This window comes from Brachyistius frenatus, unplaced genomic scaffold (assembly GCF_029030835.1).
Source record: "Brachyistius frenatus isolate BFR_SWC_R1_liver_20210118 unplaced genomic scaffold, ASM2903083v1 Contig_75, whole genome shotgun sequence".
Taxonomy (NCBI): Eukaryota; Metazoa; Chordata; class Actinopteri; family Embiotocidae; genus Brachyistius; species Brachyistius frenatus.
This window is the reverse complement of record NW_027210674.1, coordinates 1154534-1182064: the sequence shown is the minus strand read 5'-3', so window position 1 is coordinate 1182064 and position 27531 is coordinate 1154534. Positions and strand designations below refer to the sequence as shown.

Genomic DNA, 27531 nt, shown 5'->3' with positions numbered 1-27531 from the left:
CTCGTTTTTTTTTTTTACAAGTATAACAGATGTAATGATAATGGTCCAAACTAATGATGTGTGAATTGGTGATTCTAAATTGGTCACAAGTGTGAATGTGAGTGTGAATGTTTGTCTTAATGTGTCGGCCCTCTGTTGGACTGGAGACCTGATGAACCCCACTTTGTACAGGATTCAACCAAATTGAGAAAAACAGGTCAAGTCGGTGCAACACAAAGGAAATATAAAATATGGATGACATTTAATAATACAAATACAATATACATATATCTTTGTTTGCCCGAACCAGATATATGCAGGGAGTGCAGTTGTTAAATATGTACAAGACCGCATACATGGAGTATTTACATGAACGGTGCTAACAGATGCTAAACAGAAACTCTATGCATATGAATTTGTGCATGGAAAGTGTGAGGTAGAAATAGACACTTTGTCATACATATGAAGCTGAAAGGATTGGTCCAGTAATCCATCAGTCGAATTACAGAAAATTAACCTGCAACAGTTTTTGGTTTATTTGATCATTTTCACTGTTCATTTTTCAGTTTTGGACTCTTTATCTGATAAAATAAGACTTTTGATGGGACATTTTTAGTCATTATTCATCATTTTATACACTAATTGATTTATCAGAAAGAGAATCTCTTGATTAATGAGAGGGGGGGAAAAAAAGTATGTTTCTTTTATCATTTCTGAGCCTTTGAGCATAACTTCACCTGCTGCTCTGTTGTGTTATTTGATACTTTTCTTTTTCCCTGTGATCAGCTCTCATGTATTCAAAGCAACGTTCTGTGTGCCTGGAGAACAGAACACAATGATTTGCATGTTCTGCAAATGTTGTCTCAGCCTCAGGTGCAGAACAGGTAGAGCCAGAGAATCTGTCCTCTCACTCCCTGCAGCCTGTTCCTGTTCATACTGTGTTTGTGGGATCCTGAAAGCCGGGCAGGGAGAGGAGGAGGGAAGGAAGTCGCGATGCCTCCTTGCTGCTGCAGAGGTGAAGGCTGAATGAACTGTGCTGTCTGCTGCCTGTGTTTGTTCTCTGAGCTGCAGCCAAGCAGAAGAGCATTATTGGGTCAGTGCCTACTTTGTCCTCTCCCATGAGTTCCCCACAGTGACAGTGAGGCCCTGCAGAGTGAGATTAGCTGGTCCCCAGTGAAGTGACTGACTGCTGTACTGGGAAGACTGGAACTGAACAACAGATAGGAACTCGCCTGCCTGTGTACTGTCTATGTACTGCACACATTTCCAGATGTGTACTGATGTATCAGAGTACCTTAAGGCCATATCAGATGAAATTTTGTAGTTGTAATTGTTGTAATTGACGGTGGCAGGTTCAGTCATATTGTCATATTCATCAATGAAAACAAGTAAAGATGGTTTATTGGCTTATTTACAAAGTGGATGAGATAAAAAGTACACTTAATGCTAGATCTCATTTTGTGTGTGTGTGTGTGTGTGTGTGTGTGTGTGTGTGTGTGTGTGTGTGTGTGTGTGTGTGTGTGTGTGTGTGTGTGTGTGTGTGTGTGTGTGTGTGTTCGAGAGTGTGTTTGAGGGACAGTGTAACTATTTCATTTCTTACTCTTTATTTTGATTAGCCTTTTGATTAGCCTTGAATCGACCCCCCCTCAGGACAGAAATGTAATCTTCAGCCGTCAGTGACTCCCACTAAACTCAGCAGTTTCATTATTTTCCCAGACGAGCAGAAACTGAGCAGCTGAACTGATGAATTCATCAGTGGATTTTTCACTTGAAACTAAATTAATTTTGATCTTGCAGTAATTTTAGCAGCTTTTTTTTATTTGTTAGTTTTCTATCATTTTAACCGTCTTTAGGTTTTTTGACAGCTGGTCAGACACAACAAGGTGTATGGAAATTTACACTCGGGCTTCACTGAATAACAACATTTTACTCACTGAAAAATCAATAAATTATAGAAGAAAATTCTGATCGGATGTGTTATTATTGAAAATAAGTTTTGGTTGCAGCATTATGGTATGTTGATGGACTAATTAGACCTTTCTAGAACAGAAAAAATGAAGCAATTTAATGAAACTTCACAACAAATGGCCACAATATGAACAAAATAAATCAGGTAATCAGCAGTGTACAAAACATCTGCACCAGGTGGCAAATTTCTGCTTTTTCTTTGAGTCAGATTTAAACTTTGTCTCTAAAATGTGAGTTCTGTTGTGAGGACCTTCCTATGTTTAGTGCACTGAGATGACTTATGTTGTGATTTGGTACCATAGAAATAAAATTTAATTTAATTGAAACAAACTAATTAATTAATGAATGAAAGTGAAAATCAAACTTTCCTTTGGAGAGTGAAAAGTTAGCTCGACCCATAAAGGTCATTGAAATTGAAATTACGCTGCCACAACTGTATGGAGTGCTCCTGGCCGCTGGGCAGTTGTTCGTTTCAATAGTTGGTAGTCCAGCCTTGGCTCAAGCAGGTACATTATGTTGTTATGGAAACAGGAAATGTAACTTTACTTTTGTGTAGTCTAATCAGCGATTTTAGGCAGTTAAATAAAGTCTGAAAATGTCCTCAGAACTTCCCTCCTATTACAGTAAACAAACCTACACACTGGTTTCACAGCAGACATTTTGTTAAACAAGGGCTCAGTTCCATCAAGTCTCGCAGTGACAGTAAACCAGCAGTGCCAAGGAGGAACGACACTGCTAAAACAAAATAAAAGGGACACTTCAAATTGAGCCAGTCAGCCAAAATCAAAATGAAGAAGTCATGATAATCCATTAAATATTTGTTGAACAAAGTGGTGGACTGAGTGACCCACTGGCTTCTGAACCCAGAATGATTTTTTACATTGAAAATAAAACTTTAGTGTTTAATGTTTGCACTGGACTAAATGGGATTATTGGGGAAATTATTTTAAAATGTCTTAATTCTATTTCTCACAGTGCAAAGCAGTCTCTGTTTGCATTCAAATGAAGATTATTGAAAATGAGGAAAAGGAAGACAAAAAGTAATTTTATACTGACAAAGTTTAAATTTCCATCTGTCACTTCCTGTTGGGGAAATGTAACCAGCCAACCAAATTTTAACTGAGCCAACTACTGTTTTTTGAAGAGAGTTGATGAAATGTTCCACTGTGATGCAAACACGTGGTTTCATGACTGTAGCTTTAATCTCTTGAGAGAAAGGTTTTACAGGATACTGACCATGGAGCCGATTTCCTACAACAGTGAAGCTGCATCACACCACGCTGCTGCATAACTAACCTTTGATTGTCCGTCTTTGGCTAATCAACACACCACAACTCCTTTGCATAATATCCTGAACAAAGTGTCAGATATGATGTTGCTTCTATTTCCCAGAACACTCATTGGTATTCACAGAGGACAATTCAACCTCGGCGTATACCAGGTCTGTGGTCAGTTTGTTTTGCTACAAAGTATAAGAGCTGAAGCAACGTTCAGGAATGGAAATTTATTTCAGTGTCAGTAATATTACGTCCATATACAGTAAAATACTAAAAAACGAAATATCTTTCCAGACCAAACAACAGCACCGCATTCAGCTTGATGGATAAGCATACAGTCGCACACTTATAGAAGTGCAGTCAATCACATTTTAATCAAGAGAAAGATGTGAATGGGAAAGGAAGGTTGTTTTATCCACTGACCTGTGACAAAGTACTGAATGTAATGGACTATAATGGCAAGAGGGAAACATAATAGAAACCGTAGAAATCAATATAACAGCATTAGGACTGAACATGGTAGTGGTGGTGGTGGGGTGGTGCTGGGAGGGGAGTGGGGGGGTCACACACTTCCTGTGTTGGAAAGTTAATACTTGCAAAATTTGTGCATGCTAAAAATGAAAGAGGAAGAGGAACATGTTTTTTCTCTTCTGTCTTTCTTTGTTGGCCATATAATACGAGGGTGGTGGTGGTGGAGGGGGAGGGGAGGGGGGGATCTCTGGCAAAAAAATAGCCAAGCAGTGACAGCAATGCTGGGAAAGTGAGGCGGAAGTTTGACACCCCAAAACTGTCTGCTTTGTTTGTTTAACTTTAAGGTCTTCTTACTTTTGAGCTTTTTCTGCAGGTGTTTGTGGCTCTGGAGCTGCATGGTTCTGCCCTGAGTTTATTGTTGTTGTTTTTTTGTCTTTCCATGCTTCTCTTTTCACGCTCTGCTCCCCCTTCACACCTCTGAACCTAGATGTGAAGGAGGTTTTCATCCTGTTAAAAGGGAGTTTTTCCTTCTAGTTGACACTCGTGAGAATTGTTGAATTGTTGGGTTTCTGTATATATTATTATAAAGTTCTGTTTTAAGGACTTTACAATGTTACGTGCCCTGAGATGACTAATGTTGTGATTTTTAGCGACAGTGCATCCGGAAAGTATTCACAGTGCTTCACTTTTTCCACATTTTGTTATGTTACAGCCTTATTCCAAAAGGGATTAAATTATTTTTTTTCCTCAAAATTCTACACACACACACAAAAAAAAAAATCACATGTACATAAGTATTCACAGCCTTTGCCATTACACTCAAAATTGAGCTCAGGTGCATCCTGTTTCCACTGATCATCCTTGAGATGTTTCTACAACTTGATTGGAGTCCACCTGGTAAATTCAGTTGATTGGACATGATTTGGAAAGACACACACCGTCTACATAAGGTCCCACAGTTGACAGTGCATGTCAGAGCACAAACCAAGACATGAAGTCCAAAGAATTGTCTTTAGACTTCCGAGACAGGATTGTATGGAGGCACAGATCTGGGGAAGGGTACAGAAACATTTCTGCAGCATTGAAGGTCACAATGAGCACAGTGGCCTCCATCATCCGTAAATGGAAGAAGTTTGAACCACCAGGACTCTTCCTAGAGTCGGCCGCCCGGCCAAACTGAGCGATCGGGGGAGAAGGGCCTTAGTCAGGGAGGTGACCAAGAACCCGATGGTCACTCTGACAGAGCTCCAACGTTGCTCTGTGAAGAGAGGAGAACCTTCCAGAAGGACAACCATCTCTGCAGCACTCCACCAAGCAGGCCTGTATGGTAGAGTGATCAGACGGAAGACACTCCTCAGTAAAAGGCTCATGACAGCCCACCTGGAGTTTACCAAAAGTCACCTGAAGGACTGTCAGACCAGGAGAAACTAAATTCTCTGGTCTGATGAAACAGAGATTGAACTCTTTGGCCTGAATGCCAAGTGTCATGTTTGGAGGAAACCAGGCACCGCTCATCACCTGGCCAATACCATCTCTACGGTGAAGCATGGTGGTGGCAGCATCATGCTGTGGGGATGTTTTTCAGCAGCAGGAACTGGGAGACTAGTCAGGATGGAGGGAAAGATGAATGCAGCAATGTACAGAGACATCCTTGATGAAAACCTTCTCCAGAGCGCTCTGGACCTCAGACTGGGGCGAAGGTTCATCTTCCAACAGGACAACGACCCGAAGCACACAGCCAAGATAACAAAGGAGTGTCTTCGGGACAACTCTGTGAATGTCTTTGAGAGGCCCAGGCAGAGCCCAGACTTGAACCTGATTGAACATCTCTGGAGAGATCTGAAAATGGCTGTGCACCGACGCTCCCCATCTAACCGGATGATCTTCTGGATCTGTCCTTGTGATAGTGGAGTTCCATCAAGTCTCGCAGTGACAGTGAACCAGCAGTGCTGAGGAGTAACTACACTGCTCAAAAAAAATAAAGAGAACACTTAAACAACACATCCTAGATCTCAATGAATGAAATATTCCAGTTGAAAATCTTTATTCATTACATAGTGGGATGTGTTGAGAACAAAATAACATAAGAATGATCAATGGAAATCAAAATCATTATCCATGGAGGTCTGGATTCAGAATCATACTCAAAATAAAAGTGGAAAAATCAGATCACAGGCTGATCCAACTTCTGTGGAAATTCCTCAAGACAAGTCCAAATGAGGCTCAGTAGTGTGCGTGTCCTCCACGTGCCTGTATCACTCCCTACAACGCCTGGGCATGCTCCTGATGAGACGACGGATGTTCTCCTGAGGGATCTCCTCCCAGACCCGGATCAAAGCATCGGTCCACTCCTGGACAGTCTGCGGTGGACGTGGCGTCGGTGGACGGAACGAGACACGATGTCCCAGATGTGCTGGATTGGATTCAGGTCTGGGGAACGGGCGGGCCGGTCCGTAGCATCGATGCCTTCATCATACAGGAACTGCTGACACACTCCAGCCACATGAGGCCGAGCATTGTCCTGCATCAGAAGAACCCAGGGCCCACTGCACCAGCAGATGGTCTTCAACGGGTCTGAGGATCTCATCCCGGTACATAATGGCAGTCAGGGTACCTCTGGCTAGCACACGGAGGTTCTGCGCTGCCCTCCGAAGAAACGCCTCCCCAGACCGTCGCTGACCCGCCGCCAAACCGATCACACTGGAGGATGTTGCAGGCAGCAGAACGTTCTCCACGGCGTCTCCAGACTCCGTCACGTCTGTCACATGTGCTCAGTGTGAACCTGCTCTCATCCGTGAAGACCGCAGGGCGCCGATGGAGAAGCTGCCAATCTTGGTGTTCTCTGGCAAATGCCGATTGCCCCGCACGGTGTTGGGCTGTAAGCACAGACCCCACTTGTGGACGTCGGGCCCTCGTACCACCCTCATGGAGTCTGTTTCTGACAGTTTGAGCAGAAACATGCGCATTAGTGGCCTGCTGGAGGTCATTTTGTAGGGCTCTGGCAGCGCTCCTCCTGTTCCTCCTTGCACAAAGGAGCAGATAGTGGTCCCGCTGCCGGGTTGTTGTCCTCCTACGGCCCCATCCACGTCTCCTGGTGGACCGGCCTGTCTCCCGGTATCTCCTCCGTCCTCTTGACACTGTGCTGACAGACACAGCAAACCTTCTTGCCACAGCGTGCATTGATGTGCCATCCTGGATGAGCTGCACTACCTGAGCAGCTTCTGTGGGTTGGAGACACCTCATGCTCCCTCTAGTGGTGAGGACACTGGCAAAATGCAAAATGGACCAAAAATCATCCAGAAAGGGCGAGGACAGAGAAATGGTCTGTGGTCACCACCTGCAGAACCGTTCCTTTATAGGGGTTGACTTGATAATTGCCTCATTTCCACCTGTTGTCTGTTCCATTTGTACAACAGTAGATGAAATTGATTCACAATCAGTGTTGCTTCCTAACTGGACAGGTTGATTTCCCAGAAGTGTGATTGACTTGGAGTTACATTGTGTTGTTTAAGTGTTCCCTTTATTTTTTTTGAGCAGTGTAGTTACATGTCAATACATAAATGTAATTATAATCAGTAACAGTTTTGAGAAAATATGTAAATTACAGGTACCGTTCAAAATGTTGGCGTTACAAAGGAAGTTACATTCATACATATTCTTTTCAGTAAAAGCTTATGTGTAGATATAACATTTATTCAGGTCTTAATCAAGACAGGCTCTATTCATTTGGCAGTGTGCGCTCACATTTTCAGCCTTGTTTCTGATTGGTTCTCTTGTCTGCCAGTGAAATCATGGTGCATTGCTCATAGCAACCACACCGAGGCGGTAGTCCGTGTTGTCAGATAAGACAAAGAGACACATTGTTGTTGGTTCTGTCATCACTCAGCATTGAGTTTACCTGAATGTAGCCTCGGTTGGAGGTTACAGGAACATTTTTACTTTATTGTAGTCAGTTGTGATCCACATACTTGTGATTTGTTTTGGTGGTTGAGGTTTAAAATCAAAACCTTTTAATTTTGAGTACTATTGTGAGGTTTACACTGCCTAGTTAGATTTTTTTTTTTGTGTGACTTTTCAGTCTAGTTTTTAATATTTGTTAGATAAGTAATCAAATGTTATACATTACATTGCTTTAATTAAGTAATTAAAGTGGCAGCATTTTTCAGCACACCTGAAGGAAACGCAGTCGTTTTCAGTGTCATCAGTTACACCTGTGATTTTCCTGCTAATCCAGAATGTCTGCTGGGAACAGGTTGATGCCTCCTGCTGGTGAGTGGAGCGTATCTCAAAAGGAAGTTGTAACATTATATTGTACAGCTGTTAGTACACAGAGAAACAGAAAGACAGACACACAGTGGACAGAAGGAGCTTCTTCTTTCTTTGAACTCTGCCCAAGGCGTTTCACTGACTGAGAGGAGCTGCATGAAGGAGCCGTCTGACACCCACCTGCTGAGGCCCAGTCTGTCTGTCTGTCTCTGTCTGTCTGTCTGTCTGTCAGGACACGATTTACCTTCTGCCTCTAGTTTGGCCAGCTTTACTTCGTTTTTCAAAGAAGTTCTAATTTTAATGTCTGATGTCACTATAAGTTGGTTCTACTGTGCACAATCCTATAAAAAAAAGTAAGCTGTTATCAGCTTTTTAGCTTTTTAGGGGTCCAAGCACCAATGGTGGTGGAGCCCTATTGTTTTTGCTCTGATTTTAATTATTATTATTATGTATTAAGAAACAGTTGGGAAACCTAAACTGTAGGCTGCTCGAAGGTGAAATTGCAATAAAAGGTAGTGATCCCCAAAAAATATTTTCTAAAAAGATTTGACACACGTCAGCCATCACGGGGCGCTACAATAAAGGTCAACGCCTGAACCGTACTTCACACATTCAAAAACTGTATATTAGTACTTAAATACAGCTGCGTCTGCTACTATAGCCCATGTCGCCTTTAATTTTCTAAAGTTGCAAAATAAACTTTTTTTCTAAAAAAGATTGTATTTGCCAAGATGTCGGCATTTGTCAGCATATTGGACAAGAAAAACATGTGACTGAATTTTTGTCATAAGTAACTATTTTAGCACCAACTGATTAATTATTGACAATTTATGACAAATTTGAGTTACAATTGCTTCTGCTAACAATTCCAGCAGTTAGCATTTAGCAAGTGTCATTTTATAGATGTAAAAATGACATTGGGGTTCCAGTGATGGTGAAAAATATAGAGCTTAAGTTAAACTGGAAGTTGAGGGTTTTTATTGAGATGTAAAAAAAACCTCATTCAATATACTTTTAGACAGCACAATAAAATGACTGTCATAGTGGATATATTTGAGATGTCATAATATCAGCACTTTGGTAGTTTGTGCAAATACCATTAAAGTTCCTTAATTTATGATACTAAATTCAATACCAAAATATATATATGTTGACAGACTGAATGGTTCAGACTGATGTGAACCAAACTGACTGGTCCTGAGAGCTCTCAGGCTGGTAGCACGGCTGTGATTATGTTGTCTGACACAGACAGTGGTTAAAATGTAAAGTTAGCCTCAAAACATGCACAATGAGGTCAAATGCACAATGCTGCTGTAAGTTTTACTAATTTAAAGTGCAAGGAGCAGCTTCCAGAAATGACATCATCGCTGGGTTCAAACCGGGTCACACAGTTGACTTGGTGAGTCTCAGTTCGTTTTACTAGATGGATATTCTGCTACAGTCAGTATTGTTTCTATTGTCGTGACATCTAACCAAGCGGCAACCAGTAGTGACATTACCCATGTTGGAGTTCAGATTCTGTCCGTCACCATCTTTGTTAGTTCGGAGTGGTTTGGAGCAGGAAGTGACCATATTTGGACGTGCTGGGGGAGGAGCCAGCGGTGGATCTGACCGATCTGATTGGAAACCTGACGATACTACGTCCCGCCCACCGATAGCTGTAACCTGACTGCACCACAGGCCTGTCAATCAAACAGACACGCCCCCAAAAACAGGTCTTCTTGAATCTTCTTTTCTAATGAATGAGGGATTATTTTCAGATGGTTCTCCAGAAAACTAATAAGAAGGAGTGACTTTAGCTAACAACACCGAGATAACTGATGGACACATTTTATTCACTTTGGATTTGATGAGAGAAGTTGAATGGGAGTCTATGGAGCCGGAGGCTTTTTGGAGCCGACCTCTAGTGGCACTCGCTGGTATTGCAGCTTAAGGCACTTCTGCATCAGCCTCATTTTTTAGGTCAGGACGCTACGTCCACTTTTATATACAGTCTGTGCATCTCACAGCAGCATGTACAAACAGCAGCGTCCCTGAGTCAGATTGACAGCTCAGGCTTCATCCATGTCTGCTGTAATAACCACGATAAACTTCCTCTTGATACTTCAAAAGCCTTTGTGTCCAACCGGGGAGGGAAGACTTCCCATTCCAAAGCAAATAGGTTTCTGCTGTGAAGATAAAGGAGGCGGTAGGTAGGGCACAGCCTGTTGCCTATTAATATTACATCTCCTCACTCTGATCTCGCTTTGAAAACAGAAATGAAAAGGCGACACAGAGAACTGGATGGGATTGAAATAAGAAAAAAAAATAACCGCAGTGAGAACTTTTTCTATTTCTATGCTTCAGAGGAAAAAACAGTCGGACAGGACGGTGTTACCTCACCGTGCTGCATTGTTCATTTCAAGACACGCCCACCTCTGGTCATCCCATCATCACCTGATGGTGACCCACCACCTGCCTCTCGTGACGCCATTTAAAACAATCACAATCTCTTGCCTCACAAAGTCCCCTGAGTTCACCCTGAAAAACCTCCCACCTCTTACACCCCAGACCACCGAGGATGGGAAACAAAGCCTAACTTCATTTGGACATCTGTCAACCTGTCAATTAAAAGTAATAAGATTTTAATTGGATTTTACACTCTGGCTCTCCTCCCAAACCTTATTATTCCTACTTATCATGAGGGCTCAGCTGAACAGACAACAGCCTGCAGCAGCATGCTCCGATGGTCCTTTTCATTTCGTGTTGTTCAGCAGACAGCTCTGCTTGTCAGGACCTTGTGGTGTTCTGTACTCAGTGATGACCTAAGATGACTTTCCACCAGACAGTTTTAGACTTTTTCTGTGTTTCAGCTGTTCTTACAAATTGTAGTTATTAGTTGAATGAAAGTTGCAGAGAAAACTTCAGAGACTGTTTGTCACCTGGATGAGAGTGGCTTTAATCTAAAGATCTGGGGAAAGGAATCAGTTTCGGCCCCCCAGAACCTGCAAGATGGACCCAAAGTTTTACTGTTTTACTGTTGACAAGAACACAAATGAGGCATCGGAGGTTTTCTGTGACTGCTTTAAACGAAATGCTGTGGGGAACAAATCCGCTTCCTTCCAGCTCTTTGGGGGAATCAGATGTCACATATCAGTCCAAATCCAGTCGCAATAATTAACGCAAATCTGCGCAGTATATATACGAGCCCCGTGGTTCTCATATATATAACAATATAATTCAAACTTTGAAACAAAAATATTTCTGTGATGTGCAGCATGATTATTATCACAGGAATTGATTTCATATCATTGTTTATCAGGTTGTACTTAAAAATCTATATTTTTTTTTTTTTGTCTCCAATTGCATTTTATTCTAATTCCCGTACTTTTACCACAGAAAACTCATTTAAAACTTACATTGCAAATTACATCACAATATTTGAGAAAATCCACCACAAAATCAAACATTTCGCTAAAAAAACTAAATCCTGGAGGGACTGACAAATATTTGGGATGAAAAATTGTCCATGTTTCATATTTTAGGGGTTACAGGACCCAAAGCAAATGAATTAATGTTTGGCCTTATATGTTAAGGCCAAAGGGTTAGCTACTTACAGCAACATTTTACTCTCATAAAGCTAAATTTCATTAGCTTCCGTCTATTTGCATTGAGGTCATCATTATTCTCAGACAAACATAACACTGTGTTCACTTTTCTTTTACCTCGGTTTTAGTTTCCACCAACCTCTATGGAAAATGTCTTGAGCTTGGTAAATGTAAAATACACTGCAGCCTTAACTGTTTCATTGATTCATGGTGCCTACACTGACCCACCCAAGTGACAAGCTTACATTACTAAGATGGAAATCACAATATCATAACTTTGGTTGCTAACAACAACATTGGAATTCCAAGATTCTCAATATGAAAAGTGAGAAGACAATTCAATCAATGAATTGAATGTATTTCATGTTTTATTATTTAAAATAAAATCTGCATACACGAAACAGTAATGACGGTGGGCAGCCAACGTCATGAGCAGCACCACGCTCACGTCAGGACCTACCGCCGCATCAGCCTTCATAATGTTTATGAATGTTGATGTTTTAGTGTCATTATTATCTGTTCAGCATGACTCGCTGGATTTTAATTTGGCATTATGTGAGGAGGTCTGAAGCTGTGCGTACAGTGTTTGTTCCCATATCGGTTACACACATTACAAATGAAGGTTTCTACTTGTCCTTAATTTTGAACCGGCTGAACTGGTGAGCTGTATTTTCAGGTGGATTATGAGGGCTGGGAGTGCTCCCCTTCCTCACACCCTCCCTCCACTCTGCCTGCAGGATTCCACTGATTGGGGGGGACGGTTTGTGTGTGTGTGTGTGTGTGTGTGTGTGTGTGTGTGTGTGTGTGTGTGTGTGTGTGTGTGTGTGTGTGTGTGTGTGTGTGTGTGTGTGTGTGTGTGTGTGTGTGTGTGTGTGTGTGTGTGTGTGTGTGTGAATTTGCTGATGTGCGGCCTCAGCGCTCGACTATAAGAAGCTTTAAGACACGGGTTTAGGACCCATCATGGATGCCTCCCTCTGACTCTCCCTCTTCTATTCCATCTCCATTTCACGTTTTCATTCATGTGTGTTTGACCTGTTGGTTGTCAAACACAGGAACGGAGGTAAGACGCTGAATAGATGGCTTTGTTTTAATTCGATTTATTTGATTCAGACTTGTGTGTTGGTAATAAAGTTGAACTGCTATATTAAAACGGGTTGCAATTACCATGATTTCAATATTTATGCAAGTTTATGTCAAAAAAACAGTTTGATCAGTGAAGAACAACAAAAAGCTACTTTGAAGGATTTTATTGATTATAGATGCACACATTTAATCCGAAAGCTTTTCTAACTTTCCCAACACAACGGTGTTCAGGTATCCTTCAGTTCCAATAGTTATGGTCTGGATTTCATGTCTGTCTTGTAGTCTTTGTGTTTCCTGTTTTACTTTGTAGTTCTGTGTCTCGATCCACTTCACTTCCTGCTCTTCTGTGACCGTCTGCCTCGCCCTGATTAGTTTCATCTGTTCCTTTTGGTCCTCTTCCCCTCTGGTGTTTTCTAGTCTGTGTGTTCTGCTTTCTTCTTTGTCAGTTAATCGTTTCAGTTCGCCTGCCTGTTCATGTTTTGGTGCAGTTTGTAACCCAGTAAGTTCTGTGTCAATTGCCAGTCTCTCGTTGCTGTTTGGTGTCTTAGTTGTTAGCCTTAGTTTACACTTTTTGTGTCTTTGTTGAAGTTCCATAGTTTTGATCTTTGCTTCTTTAGTTGCCTTTTGGGGTTTTTGGTTTAGTATTTTCTGTCTAAGATTTCCCTTCGGACATCCAGCTGCTTTCTTTCTCGATAAAAGCTTTTTGTTTGCCTGAAACCTGCTCCTGGTGTCGTCTGTTCGGGTCCTCTCTACCTGTGGACCAAGTCATAACGCAAATCATGTGTTGGGTTAGTAGTGTTTCAGTAATTTCCAGTGTTGCTCTGTGTTATATTGCAACAATAAAAGTTTGTTTTTGAGAGCTTTCACATTTCTCTTCATTTGTGTCTGTAATTGAAGTATGCACAACATTTAAGTGATCAGTTACACATTGAGCAGCTGTACTTCCCTGTGAGATGTGGCTACAGCTCTCATGTTTAGTGGTTATTGATTTTATGAGTCATTTGCTCTTTGAAGGAAGTGCTTTCTTTCCTTTTTCTGCTTCGTTAAATTGTTGCTGCTGTTGCGGATCCTTTTGCTCAGTCATGTACTTGGGTGAAATGTTAAGGTCAAGTTGTTCACTGTAAAACATCACAGTCATCAGCAGTCTGTCACACACAGATGACACACATAATGAGTTGATGCTTTGCTGTTGAATAGAGGTTAAATCTGCTTTATTCCCACTAGTGGTATTTAACATTAACGTGGCTGCTGTGGATCTGTTGTGCTAACTTTACACTCCACCTCCATTAAAGAGATTTAGGGAAACAAGTTGAAAACCCCTTATTGCAGTTAGAAAGCCATTTCTGTCGGTTCATGTCTGTGTTTACTTTCAGTCAGATGGAAAAACGTTGAAAATGAGATGTCAAAATCACACGACTCCTCTTTTCACCCAATTCCTACAACGGTAAAAAGTAAACATGATCCATAGAGAAACGATAGCCACATGAAATGAGCTGCAATCATTCTCTAATTGTTAGTTTAGGTTACTCAAAAACGTACAATGGTACAGCTCTCGAAGCTAAAGGTCGAAACGGGAACTTCAAGCAGATGCTGCCATTATCTAAAAAGATGTGAGCACTGCGTGATTATAACATACATCTGAAACATGTAAGGTTAATGACTCTTGATCAGCTATTTAGTTTAATATTCAGACCAAACAGGTGTAAAATGTTATGTGTGACAGCCTCTTCTAACCATCATTTCTCCTCCTTTGTTTTGTTGATATGTTCCAACCCAGTATCACTGGGGCTGTCTAGGTGTGAACATTCCACGCTTTGTTGTTTTTTTTGTCGTGGGACCAAGTACAAAGGAAATCTTTTGGCAGTATTAGGGGGCAGGATGGGTGACTATGTGGCATTTGCAGACATTTTTTCTTGCGTTGTATTATTGTCTCCTTGCCCCAACCATGTTTTTTTCCCAAAACCCCAACCATGTGCTTATTTAGTAACCACAATGTCTTTTTGCCAAAAGTAAAATTTGTCCTGTAAACCACATGGCTCGCAGCATGCAATAGGTTTCATTTTTGTCCACGACAGAAAACGTGTAGCTTTCACGCCCAGAGAGCACCAAGTGTGACTATCTCACGCTTTGCTGTAGTGGACGGGCGTGTCTATTTCACGCTTTGCACCGATACTGGGTTGCATATCCAGTAAACTTTGCTTACATTGTGAATATTTACTGCTTTCTAGAAGAGGAGTGTATTGCAGCCAGGTGGAGTAAAATATCAATAATATGGTGTCAACACTTCTCTATTCATTAATAAGAATTTATACACTGCAAACTGTTTGCTTGTTAATGTTGCTAAGGGCTTATTCCAATTGGGGTGTTGGATTTCCGTCTATAATATTGTGAGGTCTCGACCTTATTGTGTAAAATGCCCTAAGATGACTTCTGCTAGGATTTGGTGCTATATGAATAGAATTGAATTCAAAATGAACTTTTCTGTCATCTATTGGGTAACATACAGTACTTTGCTGCATCAGTATGTGCTGTACACTGTTTTCACTGGAAGAGACCAGCAAACGGAATGATTTCAAGCTTTTTAGCCTTTTTTTTAATTAAATAATAGGATGAATGTTGTGAGTAAAATCCACATTTATAAAGTAGTGTGTTATTTTGGAGTAGAAATGTAGATTCACTAAACAGTCCAAGAAAATTGTGTTACTCAACAACCAGATCTGCACTTTATTTTCATGGTGGTGTTAATGAGAACTGTAGTCTGTGTTTCTGATTGCTGGAGCGGAGAGCACCACTAATGGTTCATTAATGGTGTGTGTTATATAAGGTTTTATAGGTTGTCTGTGTGAGCCTGTGTGTCTGATAGTAAGTTCTTTGTATGTGTGTGTCGGTAATTAGAGCAGTTTTTGTCATGTCACGCTGTAGGAATTCGAGTCAGTTCACTGAACTTCACTGTGTGTGCGTGTGTGTATTTATTTGTCTTCCCTGCCATCCATACTGTATGTGTCAAAAACACTATGCGGCAGCCGAGGTCACACTGTCGGTTGTCTGGATATCAAAATTCTCCGGTTTGGATGTCTTTTTTAAGGATTCCGCAAAGAAAGACAATAAGCATTTTTAGCAAGTGGTGTATTTTTCTTAGCTGTATCACTGAGTCGTCTATCTTCCCTTCCTCCAACTATTAAAAACTTATTGGCTTATTAAAAGTGATTGTTTCATAATAATTTATCCGTTTTCCTTTTCTTTTTTCTCCATAGGAAGCTATTACTGAGTGCCATTATGAAAGTCTGTCTGCCCACTACAACCATGTACAGATGAACAGAAGCAGCTGAAGAGCCTCAACACACATTCTCCACTGTGGACACATGACGTGTGCATGACAAGCCAAGACTAGATCCTCTCAGAGGCTGACTGAGGCCTGACCACAACAAATTCACTTTCCCTGTTTCTCCATTGTTGGAGGTCGACACTTCGTCTCCCCAGCTCTTTGACCCCCCACTGGACCCTCAAAGTGCCCCCGAGAGGGGCGATGCCAGTCCTGCTTAATGCCGACGCCTCCTTCAGCTCCAAACAGGAGCTCCTGGACCTGCAGGACTGTCCTCTCAGCAGAGGTCACTCGCTGGACACCCCCAGTCCAGTGGACTCTGAGACCGGCAGCCCCACCGGCTCCGGCCCCAGAAGCCCCGGCAGCCCGGGCGCTGATGGCTCCATCCGGACCCACATTTTCACCGGGGCTTCGTCTCTCCCCGGGCAGATGTATGGGGGGGACATTAGACCTCGAGCTGAGACTCCTATGGGGTTAAAGCTGATCTCTGCTGATTCGGGTCAGCTGTGCGGTTGGGGGGCTCTGACACCCAAAGCCGTCCAGATCTTCAACACCCCTCGCTGGGTGCTGTTCTTCCTTTGTGTTGCCTCTTTCCTTCAGGGGATGATAATCAATGGCTTCATCAACACGGTGGTCACCTCCATAGAGCGGCGCTTCGACCTGCGCAGCTACCAGGCCGGCCTCATCGCCAGCTCCTACGACATCGCCGCCTGCGTCTGCCTGGCCTTCGTCAGTTACTTCGGCGGGACGGGTCACAAGCCGCGCTGGCTGGGGTGGGGGGTTCTCATCATGGCACTGGGTTCTCTGGTGTTTGCCTTGCCTCACTTCACCACGCCTCCCTACCAGGTCAGCCTGCCCGAGCAGACAGGAATGTGCTCCGCCAACCGAACCAGCCCGTGCCAGGACAAGGAGGGCGGAGGACTGTCCAACTACCGCTTCGTGTTCATGCTGGGCCAGTTTCTGCATGGCGTGGGCGCTACGCCTCTCTACACGTTAGGGGTCACATACCTGGATGAGAACGTGAACTCCAACTATGCGCCTGTTTATATCGGTGAGTCACATCAGGAATTCATGAAGTACAGCATGGTGCTGTTGGGTGCCCCCCCCCCCCCAAAAAAAAAAAAAAAATGTATATTATAGCTATTTCTAAGTTGTTTGTGGTGTCTCAAAAAGCTGTTGGTTGTAAAAGTTTGAGTTGTGGACAGAAATTCTTGTCTCAGGAAGATTGACACAGTTGCAAGCTGCAGCTTCAACTCTCCACACTCTGCATGCTGGTGTTAAACTATTCATCTTTAGCCGTTGAATCCATGTCATTTTCAGTGGTTCAAAAACACCAGTGATGGTTTTGTTAAAAAATGATATAGTTGATCTGCGCTTCATGAAAATTTCACATATAGTTGGAGTTCTCAAGAAAAAGACAACATTGTGAAATTAGACAGATGTGATAATCTCCTATTAAACACAGGGTGCTCACTGGTTAGTCAGTTTGGTAGTTTTACATTAGCATGAGCATCAGATTGGCTAAACTGGAAATCTGCCAGATGACATCTCAGGTGAATTTTTTAAACTAAATGTTGCAGTGTTCATCAACATGACTGCTACAATTAGCAGAGCCAACCAGGCTGCCACAGACAGAGAAACATTATCCATCGGTTACACGGCACATCCCTCGTCTTATTAAGTCCAAGACCAGAGGTGTGCAGTCATGTGTCGGCTCATATTGGCAGCTCTGCTCTGATTGATTTCTCTGAACTTTAATTGTTTTAAAATACTTTGATTGTATAGAAATATGAGAATAGGGTATGTTGGGCCAGTTTTTACTTGGCAGAGGATAAATTGAGCCAAATGAGAGTACATTGTGCGACTAATTATGTTGAAGTAAAACTGAACATTTCTACCTCAAATAATGCCATACCAAAGTTGAAAAAACCTAATAGAGGTGTCTGCATTTGTGCAACCTGAAACATCTGGTAATGTAAAGGTGAAAAGGGAACAGATAAATGGTCTGTACTTGTATAGCGCTTTATCACCTTTCGGTCTCAAAGCGCTTTAACATAGTTTTCCCATTCACCCACTAAAGAGACAGATCACCATGCAAGGTGCTGCCATCAGGAGAACATTCACACACTGATGGTTCACCATCGGGAGCAATTTAGGGTTCAGTGTCTTGCTCAAGGACACTTAGGCATGTGGACAGGAGGAGCTGGGGATTGAACCACCAACCTTCTGATTAGTGTTCAACCCACTCTACCGTCTGAGCCGCAGCCTCAGCCGCAGGTGTAACAGATGGTTACACCTGTGTGAAATAGCACCAGTGGAGTTGAGGATTTCTATTAAAGGTTCAAATCAACATTTTAACCGTGGTAACATATGCATGTACAGGCTCGAATATCAAGCAGTCAACACAATGGCTGTGCATTTCTTTAGTGAAACTGCATTATAGCTGCTAATGACTAATAAAAACACCAATTCAAACAGCTAGGATTTCATCCATCATACACTCAAGGGGAGGGTGGAGATAGAGACGGGGACTATTTCAATATCCACAGATCCACACATACTGAATGAAGGCAAAGGTGTAAAACATCTAAACCACTTAAAGGCTTAAATTAATTTTGATGAACAGAGATAAGTTCAAGAGGTTTAATCATTGCCAGGAGAGGGACTTCAAAGGAGCATTGTATGCAGGTGAAAAAGCCTATCAGCCTATCAAATTGCCACTTAAACACAGAGATCTGGTGTCAGTCCAGTAATCTGACCCTCTTCACCATTAAGCATTCACTCCTGTCCCTTTCAAATAGCAGCACAGTGCAATGCAATCCAAAACACACAAACAACAAGTACACAGTTTCTCACTTCTTAAGAAACATGAACTTTCTATACACAATCCCTTACAAAGAACAATGGGCCCTTTTAACCTGCAAACACAGGAAAGTTGAGCAGAAAAACAGGAAGTGGACGCTGCAGTCACTGTACTGACACACCCGGCTCTGTTTCTCCCTCCCCAGGGATCTTCTACACTGCAGCCATTGTCGGTCCAGCAGCAGGATACCTGCTGGGAGGATACTTCCTCAACATCTACACCGAGATCCACCTGGAGTGAGTCTGCTGTGGATGGCAGAAAGGACCACAACAGACTAGAACGGGCTTGACTACAGTATCAAAGAATAGAAGTGACGAGAGTGTAATACTGAGCGGGTGGTCCATGTCGTGTAGTTTACAATAATATCTGCATAACTTTTAATATAATTAAACACATTTTTATAATGGCCATATTTTGACTGGTTGACATAATGATACCATACTGTTGTGCTTTTTACTGGATGTTTGAAGGCAAAGTTACATTTATGCTTACATACAAAACATAACACAATTTTGTTGCATTTGTATTTTCTTGACAGCAATGATCAAATATTTTTTAGTATTTTATAATATCATCTAAAATGTTCTTATTGCAGAATTACCCTGAAATATTGTAATGTTATTTCTGGACCACATCAATCCCCCTTTCCCCAAAACAGACTAAACGATGATGGAATAGAACCGAGTACAAAAGACGAGACCAGACTGCAGTAGAACTGACTCATATATGAAAGACTAGGACAGACTAGAGTATAAAAATGTAAATGAAAAATGAATAAATAAAAGAGTAGGACTGTCTAGAATGGACCTGAGTGTATGAAAGTATGAACTGACTAAAGTATAGTAGACCAGAGCAGAGCAGAGTAGAGTATAATATAATGAACTAGAACTGACTGGGGTATAATAGAATACATCAGACTAGAGTGCAGTGAAATAAAAACTGACCTGGAATGTTTGTGATGTCACAGAACAGAGATGACTCCAGAAAACCCCCACTGGGTCGGTGCTTGGTGGATCGGCTTCCTAGCAGGAGGAGCAGCAGCTCTACTTGTAGCGTTCCCCATCCTGGGCTACCCACGGCAGCTACCAGGTACCAGCCAGGAACACACACACACACACACACACACACACACACACACACACACACACACACACACACACACACACACACACCTAAATGGCTGCTATAATGTGAATAGCTAAAATATTTAAACTTTTTTTATCAAATTGAATGAAGACTCAGCATGAGAATTCACACTCAAATTTGCCGATGCAGTTTATTTATTAATAACGCATTGATGACTTTATGAGCACATTGTTCCTGAGCAGTGTTGTTAATAAACAAATTGCATCGGGCGCTTTAAGTGAGTAATTTATTTCTGCTCGCTCCAGGAACTGATTTTACTATATTTCTTTACTTTGACATTTAATTAATGCCAGTGTTTGAGACGCAGGTTTTTGTCTGATATCATTGAACCACTTCATTCAGAGGAGCTGATTTGATTTGATTGGCTGTGATTGAAGTCGGCTGTGACGCATCTTTTAATTATCTATCCCTCCTACTTCACCACTGCACCACAGTGCGTCTCAACTTGTTTTCACCAAACTACCAAACACTCACTTGCGCTCCCTTTACACCACCACCTACACGGACACCAATATGGCCCTCGGTATCAATCCCACCCTCTGTGTCTCCCTGCAGGCTCTCAGGAGTACGTGGCCATGAGGGTGTCGGAGGCCCACCAGCTGAAGGACGGGAGCCACACCACAGCTTCAGATCCTCAGTTTGGCAAATCAGTCAAAGACATGCCAAGGTACTGCACCGATATTAGAAAAAACAAATCATTTTGATACAGTATAGAGGGGTTTGCGTGACATGAGGCGTGTGAGGGAACAACAAACCAGGATGACTGAGAGCATCAACGTGAGAAAACTGTTTCTGTGCCACAAATTAAAACAGTAAGAAATGTCAAATCTTCAATATCCAAAGAAGGAAAGCTGCCTGTGACCTGTGGTTGTAGAACAGGCTGATAGCATCTGGTGATGTAGATGGTGGAGAGTTTTAACAGAAAGAAAACACAAAGCAAACATCACACGTTAATTGAGTCTTCATGGCTGTTTGATAAATTCGCCAATAGTAAAGAATTATATTTAACTTGTATTTAAAACTAAAGGAATCATTGAGAGCATGCCGATCGACTCCTATCTCATGCTGTCTGTCATACTTACTGTCTCATAATCAAAAAAAAAGATCTCGTTAACAATGTAAAAACAACAATCTACACTTATGTGAACAGATGTAAACCTTTACAAGAAACGGGAGGTTTAATGTTGCCATAGTTACACGTTTTTATGGTTTATATTTTTTGACATTTTGGAAAATTATCCTGAAGAAGTCTTAAAAACAGCTCTGAAGCGTTCCACTTCTCTTCTACATTATTTGTATCTATATCCTGTAAGTACAAGATAGCGAGTGCACTGCAGTTTATATCTGCAGTTTTAATCCAGTTAAGTTTTTAGGATGATGTTAACATTAAACTTTTAACACTTCACATACAGTGCATCCGGAAAATATTCACAGTGCTTCACTTTTTCCACATTTTGTTATGTTACAGCCTTATTCCAAAATGGATTAAATTCATTTTTTCCCTCAAAATTCTACACACAATACCCCATAATGACAATGTGAAATACATTTTTTTGAAATTTTTGCAAATCTGTTAAAAATCAAAAACTAAAAAAATCACATGCACATAAGTATTCACAGCCTTTGCCATTACACTCAAAACTGAGCTCAGGTGCATCCTGTTTCCACTGATCATTCTTGAGATGTTTCTACAACTTGATTGGAGCCCACCTGGTAAATTCAGTTGATTGGACATGATGTGGAAAGACACACACCGTCTATATAAGGTCCCACAGTTGACAGTGCATGTCAGAGCACAAGCCAAGCCATGAAGTCCAAAGAATTGTCTGTAGACCTCCGAGACAGGATTGTATCGAGGCACAGATCTGAGGAAGGGTACAGAAACATTTCTGCAGCATTGAAGGTCACAATGAGCACAGTGGCCTCCATCATCTGTAAATGGAAGAAGTTTGAACCACCAGAACTCTTCCTAGAGTCGGCCGCCCGGCCAAACTGAGCGATCGGGGGAGAAGGGCCTTAGTCAGGTGACCAAGAACCCGATGGTCACTCTGACAGAGCTCCAACGTTGCTCTGTGAAGAGAGGAGAACCTTCCAGAAGGACAACCATCTCTGCAGCACTCCACCAAGCAGGCCTGTATGGTAGAGTGGCCAGACGGAAGACACTCCTCAGTAAAAGGCTCATGACAGCCCACCTGGAGTTTACCAAAAGTCACCTGAAGGACTGTCAGACCAGGAGAAACTAAATTCTCTGGTCTGATGAAACAAAGATTGAACTCTTTGGCCTGAATGCCAAGCGTCATGTCTGGAGGAAACCAGGCACCACTCATCACCTGGCCAACACCATCTCTACGGTGAAGCATGGTGGTGGCAGCATCATGCTGTGGGGATGTTTTTCAGCAGCAGGAACTGGGAGACTAGTCAGGATGGAGGGAAAGATGAATGCAGCAATGTACAGAGACATCCTTGATGAAAACCTTCTCCAGAGCGCTCTGGACCTCAGACTGGGGCGAATGTTCATCTTCCAACAGGACAACGACCCGAAGCACACAGTCAAGATAACAAAGGAATGTCTTCGGGACAACTCTGTGAATGTCTTTGAGAGGCCCAGGCAGAGCCCAGACTTGAACCCGATTGAACATCTCTGGAGAGATCTGAAAATGTCTGAACACCGACGCTCCCCATCCAACCTGATGGAGCTTCAGAGGTCCTGCAAAGAAGAACGGGAGAAACTGCCCAAGAATAGGAGCCAAGCTTATAGCATCATACTCAAAAAGACTTGAGGCTGTAATTTCTGCCAAAAGTGCTTCAACAAAGTATTGAGCAAAGGCTGTGAATACTTATGTACGTATTATATTTTCATTCTTTATTTTTAACAAATTTGCAAAAATTTTAAACAAACTATTTTCACTTTGTCATTATGGGGTATTGTGTGTAGAATTTTGAGGAAAAAAATGAATTTAATCCATTTTGGAATAAGGCTGTAACATAATAAAATGTGTGAAAAGTGAAGCGCTGTGAATACTTTCGGGATCCAATGTATGTGGATAGATAAATACGTCATTGCGATATTCACAACATGTGTGTCCACGATTTCCACGTTACGTGTGTTTACAAGGGCTTCTGTATTTCTAACCAAAACTGTGTGTTGATGGTTTGGGACACAATCATTTCTCTGAGTTTGTGTAATGTCAACATCACTACTGCTAGCTCCGATCTCTCTGGATGTCCATGAGTCACATGAGCAAGCTGTGTTTACTACGAGTTCAGCCGTCACGCTGTGATGCCATCTCCCTCTCTGCAGGGATTATCGAGGATTACACGGCACATTATGTAACACGATGATGTATCTGTGGATCTAGCGAATTGTTTATTTGCACTGTATTAAGAACGTTTTCACACTGAGATTACAGCAGCCATCTTTAAAGAAAAAGGAAGCTGGAGTTTATTCACTTTGTCTCCTCCTCTCTCCAGATCTGTGCTGCTCCTCTTAAAGAATCCCCCCTTCCTGTTCCTCTGCTTGGCTGGAGCTACGGAGGCCACCCTCATTGCTGGCATGTCCACATTTGGTCCAAAGTTCCTGGAGTCACAGTTCAGTCTCAGTGCATCAGAGGCTGCAACATGGTTCGGTCAGTGACTAAGAAGGAATTGATATCATACAACACATGATACAAAGCACAGAGAAACCCAGGTGGTTGATTAGACATAATTCAAAACATTTACAAATATGTGGAGTTTTTAATTCCTCATTCAGTTTTGTAACTCTAAACTGAACAATTCCTTTGGAGATGATGGAGACATTAAATCCTCTTCAACTGCAACAAGGAAGTGCAACCCAACACCAGAAGTAAGGTTAGGTTGCATGGTAACGACTGACATCTGCATTTCCAGAAGGACTTTCAGGAAGTTGTAGAGAGTTGAAGTTTGAGTGAAGTAAAAATGAATAATAACAGGAATAAAATACAGACAGGGCTTTAAAAGTGACTTCATGTTTCAGTATTTCACTTCACTGGTCAAATCCGCTCTACATCTTCTAATCTCTTAATGACAGTCTTTTATGAGTGCATCTTGGGTGCAAGGTGTACATTTTTCCCTGAGTTTGGTGTAGCAGGAGAGCTAATGCAGTTTAAAAGGAAAAGTGTGCATCCCACAGGGAAACAACTGGGCGAAGTTAATTTCACAACAATCTGTCCAGTGGTATTTTTTAATTCCCTTAATGTTTCTTGTCTACCTTGGATGGACTACTGACCTATGGGCCTGCCAGGGAAAGACAGAGGGGCTAACGGGGTCAGAGGAGCTCTGGTCTTCAGCTGAAAAATATCACAGAAAATGACCCAAAATATATCAAATTTGATCTAGAATGACAAAAAGGAACACAAAACTACTGCAGAGAGATGCAAATCAAGTGGGAGACAAAAAAAAAATACCACAAAGAGATGCGTTATGACCAAAATGTGTCAAAAAGACCAAAATGACACCAAAAATGGATACAAAATGTTGTAAAAGAACCAGAGACAACACATGTTAATACAAACTAATACAAACAAACAAAAAAATATCAAAAAGAGATGTAACATTTAAAAAAAAAAATAATAATTTAAAAATGAAAAAACAACTAAAGAGACATGAAAAATGATCATAAACTGCAGGGGGAAGAAAAATGAACAATATTAGACACAAACCAATTACTAGAGGTGAGAGGTAAAACAACAATAACACAAGAAAGACATGCAAAGTGGATGCAAGGAGATGCAGACAACTATAAAAAGACACAAAACAAATATAAAGAGGTGCAAATTAGCTACAAACTACAAACTGACACAAAATAATCAGGAAGAGTTATGAAACAAAAACAAAAGGTGCAAAACATCTGCAAGACAAACAGTGACTCCAGACAACAGGATTTGATGGTGATCGTCCTGGAGGTTTTCCTCCTACAGGACGGGTCCAGGGTCTTTTACTAGTCTGTGCCAGGGGCCGATCGATCTTCCATTTGAAGAATTGTTATCACCGTTCGTTTTCAAGTGGATTTTCCTTTTAACTTTACCTTCATGCTGTTATTTCCCCCTGCAGGATACATGGTGGTTCCAGCGGGAGGCGGCGGCACCTTCCTGGGCGGCTACATCGTGAAGAGGTTGAACCTGCGCTGTCGAGGGATCATCCGTTTCTGCATGATGTGCGCGATGGTCAGCCTGCTGGCCATCTTCATCTTCCTCATCCACTGCCCCAACGTGCCCATGGCCGGAGTCACAGCCCCTTACCGGGCCGGTATGATGGACAAACAGCAGTTGGACCAGTACCAACACCTGTACGACAAGCCCAGCAAGCTGCGCCTCACAAACAGGTCGGCACTGTTTTCAGTCGTAGTCGTTTGAAACTTTAGTTAGTGGTTTTGTTCTTTTGATTCTTTTTAGTTTTAGTTTAGTTTTAGCAATTTGGTTAGTGAAATTATAGACAGTCTAATTTACCCCAAGATGTATTTGTCTTTTTCTTATCAATCAGGAGCCAGTTTACTGTCCATGTAAAAAAAATCATATTTTCACTCCATTTGTGGGAAATGTGGTCTTCACATTAAAATGATCTAATTCCCGTTTCTTACTTTTTTGTTGTTGAAAAAAGTTGCAAGTGGATGTTTCTTATTCTCACTTTTACTTAACGTCCTTCAAAATATTACCATCATGACGACTTATATAGTAGTGACTAATGAAAATCGTTACTATTACACAGAATGAGAAATTATGATCAAACAGATGCAGACTGCCCCCCCCCTCCCCACATCTGTTTGCATCTGTCTCACTTCTCGTTTCTCTCCCTCCTTTTTGTCCCTCCCTCCCTCCGTCCCGCCCCTTCCTGTCCCTCCATCCCGTCCCGTCTGCAGCTCTTCTTTGGAGGAGAACCTGACAGTGGGCTGTAACGCCGGCTGCAGTTGTGTCAGAGAGCTATACAACCCGGTGTGTGGAGCGGATGGTGTGATGTATTACTCCCCCTGCCACGCTGGCTGCACCTCCATCAACCACACAGAGCGCTCCACGGGCAAACAGGTGCACCACAAACTCTGCTCATGGGTTTTTTATCGCTACTAGAAGGAAATTAAATCTGATTTACAAGCATCTGAGGCAAAATGGCAACTTTATGTCACCAATATTTCCTCCCATATGCTAAAATGTTCCATTATGATCGATCTGAAATGTGACTGATGTGTTTGTTTACTATTATTTCAAGTTCAGGAGCAGAAAATGTCACTTTGGTTTGTGTCTCAAGCCTCATCTTGCATTCTAATAAATTCAATACCAGTTTTCATCTGCATTATCAGTGTTAGTAGAAAGTGAAACAGCAGACGCAACCATTGGCATCATCAGCCCCATATGACATCTATTCACTGACTGCGCTCCATATAACTCAAACCTTCTGAAGGAAATGAGAAATGTTATTCTTTGATAGTTATCTGGAAGCAGTTTTTGCTGCTCAGGGTATTTTCTTGATTATGAAAGAACATGACTGTTTTACCCGGATCAGCAGCAGCCAGCAGTGACGTCACGGCCATTATGAACCCTCCAGTTCAGATTTTGGTCATGACCATATTTGGGTGAGCTGAGGGGAGGAGCCAGCGGGGGAGCTGACCGATCTGATTGGAAACCTGACAATACTACTAATACTACGTCCCGCCCACCGATAGCTGTAACCTGACTGCATCACAGGCCTGTCAATCAAATAGACACGCCCCCAAAAACAGGTCTTCTTGAATCTTCTTTTCTAATGAATGAGGGATTATTTTCAGATGGACCTCCAGAAAACTAATAAGAAGGAGTGACTTTAGCTAACAACACCGAGATAACTGATGGACACATTTTATTCACTTTGGATTTGATGAGAGAAGTTGAATGGGAGTCTATGGAGCCGGAGGCTTTTTGGAGCCGACCTCTAGTGGCACTCGCTGGTATTGCAGCTGAAGACACATCTGCATCGGCCTAATTTTTCAGACCCGAAAGCTACGTCCTCTTATATGGTGGAGACCCAGGGCTTAAGGCCAGGGGTGATGTTGCACTGGACTGCATAACATTTAAATATTCTCATATTCATACATGCATTAACATACATTTGAATTTTAATATCTGACAGCGTCAACAGAAACTGGACACGATTGTTTCGCAGGTAGAAGTTATAAGGTGAGACTGGTGACCGGCCTTCACTCAACGTCAACAGGGATGCCCCTCAGTACCCTGTGAGCCCGTGCAGGATGGAGCGGGTGTAGATAATGAATGCATGTTTAAGAATCTGACTGAACTTTCACTCTGTTTCACTTCAGTGAGACAAATCAGGTTGCCGGCCTTATCAAAGTAAAAACTAATATGAAAAATGTGTATAATTTAAAACCAGCCACCAAAACATCATAAAAAGGGTATTACCCAAATTTGATACCAAACAGACCGAAGTGCTTCATCCACTTTTGAACAAATGTTTCAGCCATGCTGGGTTTGAAATATGAACTAAGAAATGAACAGCTGAATGAGCAAACTGGGCAACTTTAGCTACTAAAGGCAGATCCATAGTTTTCTGCATGCCTGAGAGAGT

The 27531-nt window shown here is 42.0% G+C and overlaps 1 protein-coding gene across 3 annotated transcripts in view; it reads left to right on the top strand.

Annotated features, from left to right (window-relative positions):
- Positions 1–27531, top strand: part of slco4a1 (solute carrier organic anion transporter family, member 4A1) — a 44464-nt gene that overhangs the window by 6088 nt on the left and 10845 nt on the right. The window contains exons 1-8 of one of the 3 annotated variants that reach the window (XM_069708403.1): positions 12518–12608; positions 15886–17004; positions 18962–19052; positions 19784–19905; positions 20518–20629; positions 23434–23588; positions 25033–25303; positions 25838–26000. In XM_069708403.1, the coding sequence (XP_069564504.1) occupies positions 16158–17004; positions 18962–19052; positions 19784–19905; positions 20518–20629; positions 23434–23588; positions 25033–25303; positions 25838–26000 (1761 nt within the window). In that variant the 5' untranslated portion in view covers positions 12518–12608; positions 15886–16157. Of the gene's footprint in view, positions 1–12517; positions 12609–13041; positions 13420–15885; positions 17005–18961; positions 19053–19783; positions 19906–20517; positions 20630–23433; positions 23589–25032; positions 25304–25837; positions 26001–27531 lie in introns of those variants that run through there. The other 2 variants (XM_069708405.1, XM_069708404.1) reach the window with 2 other exon arrangements.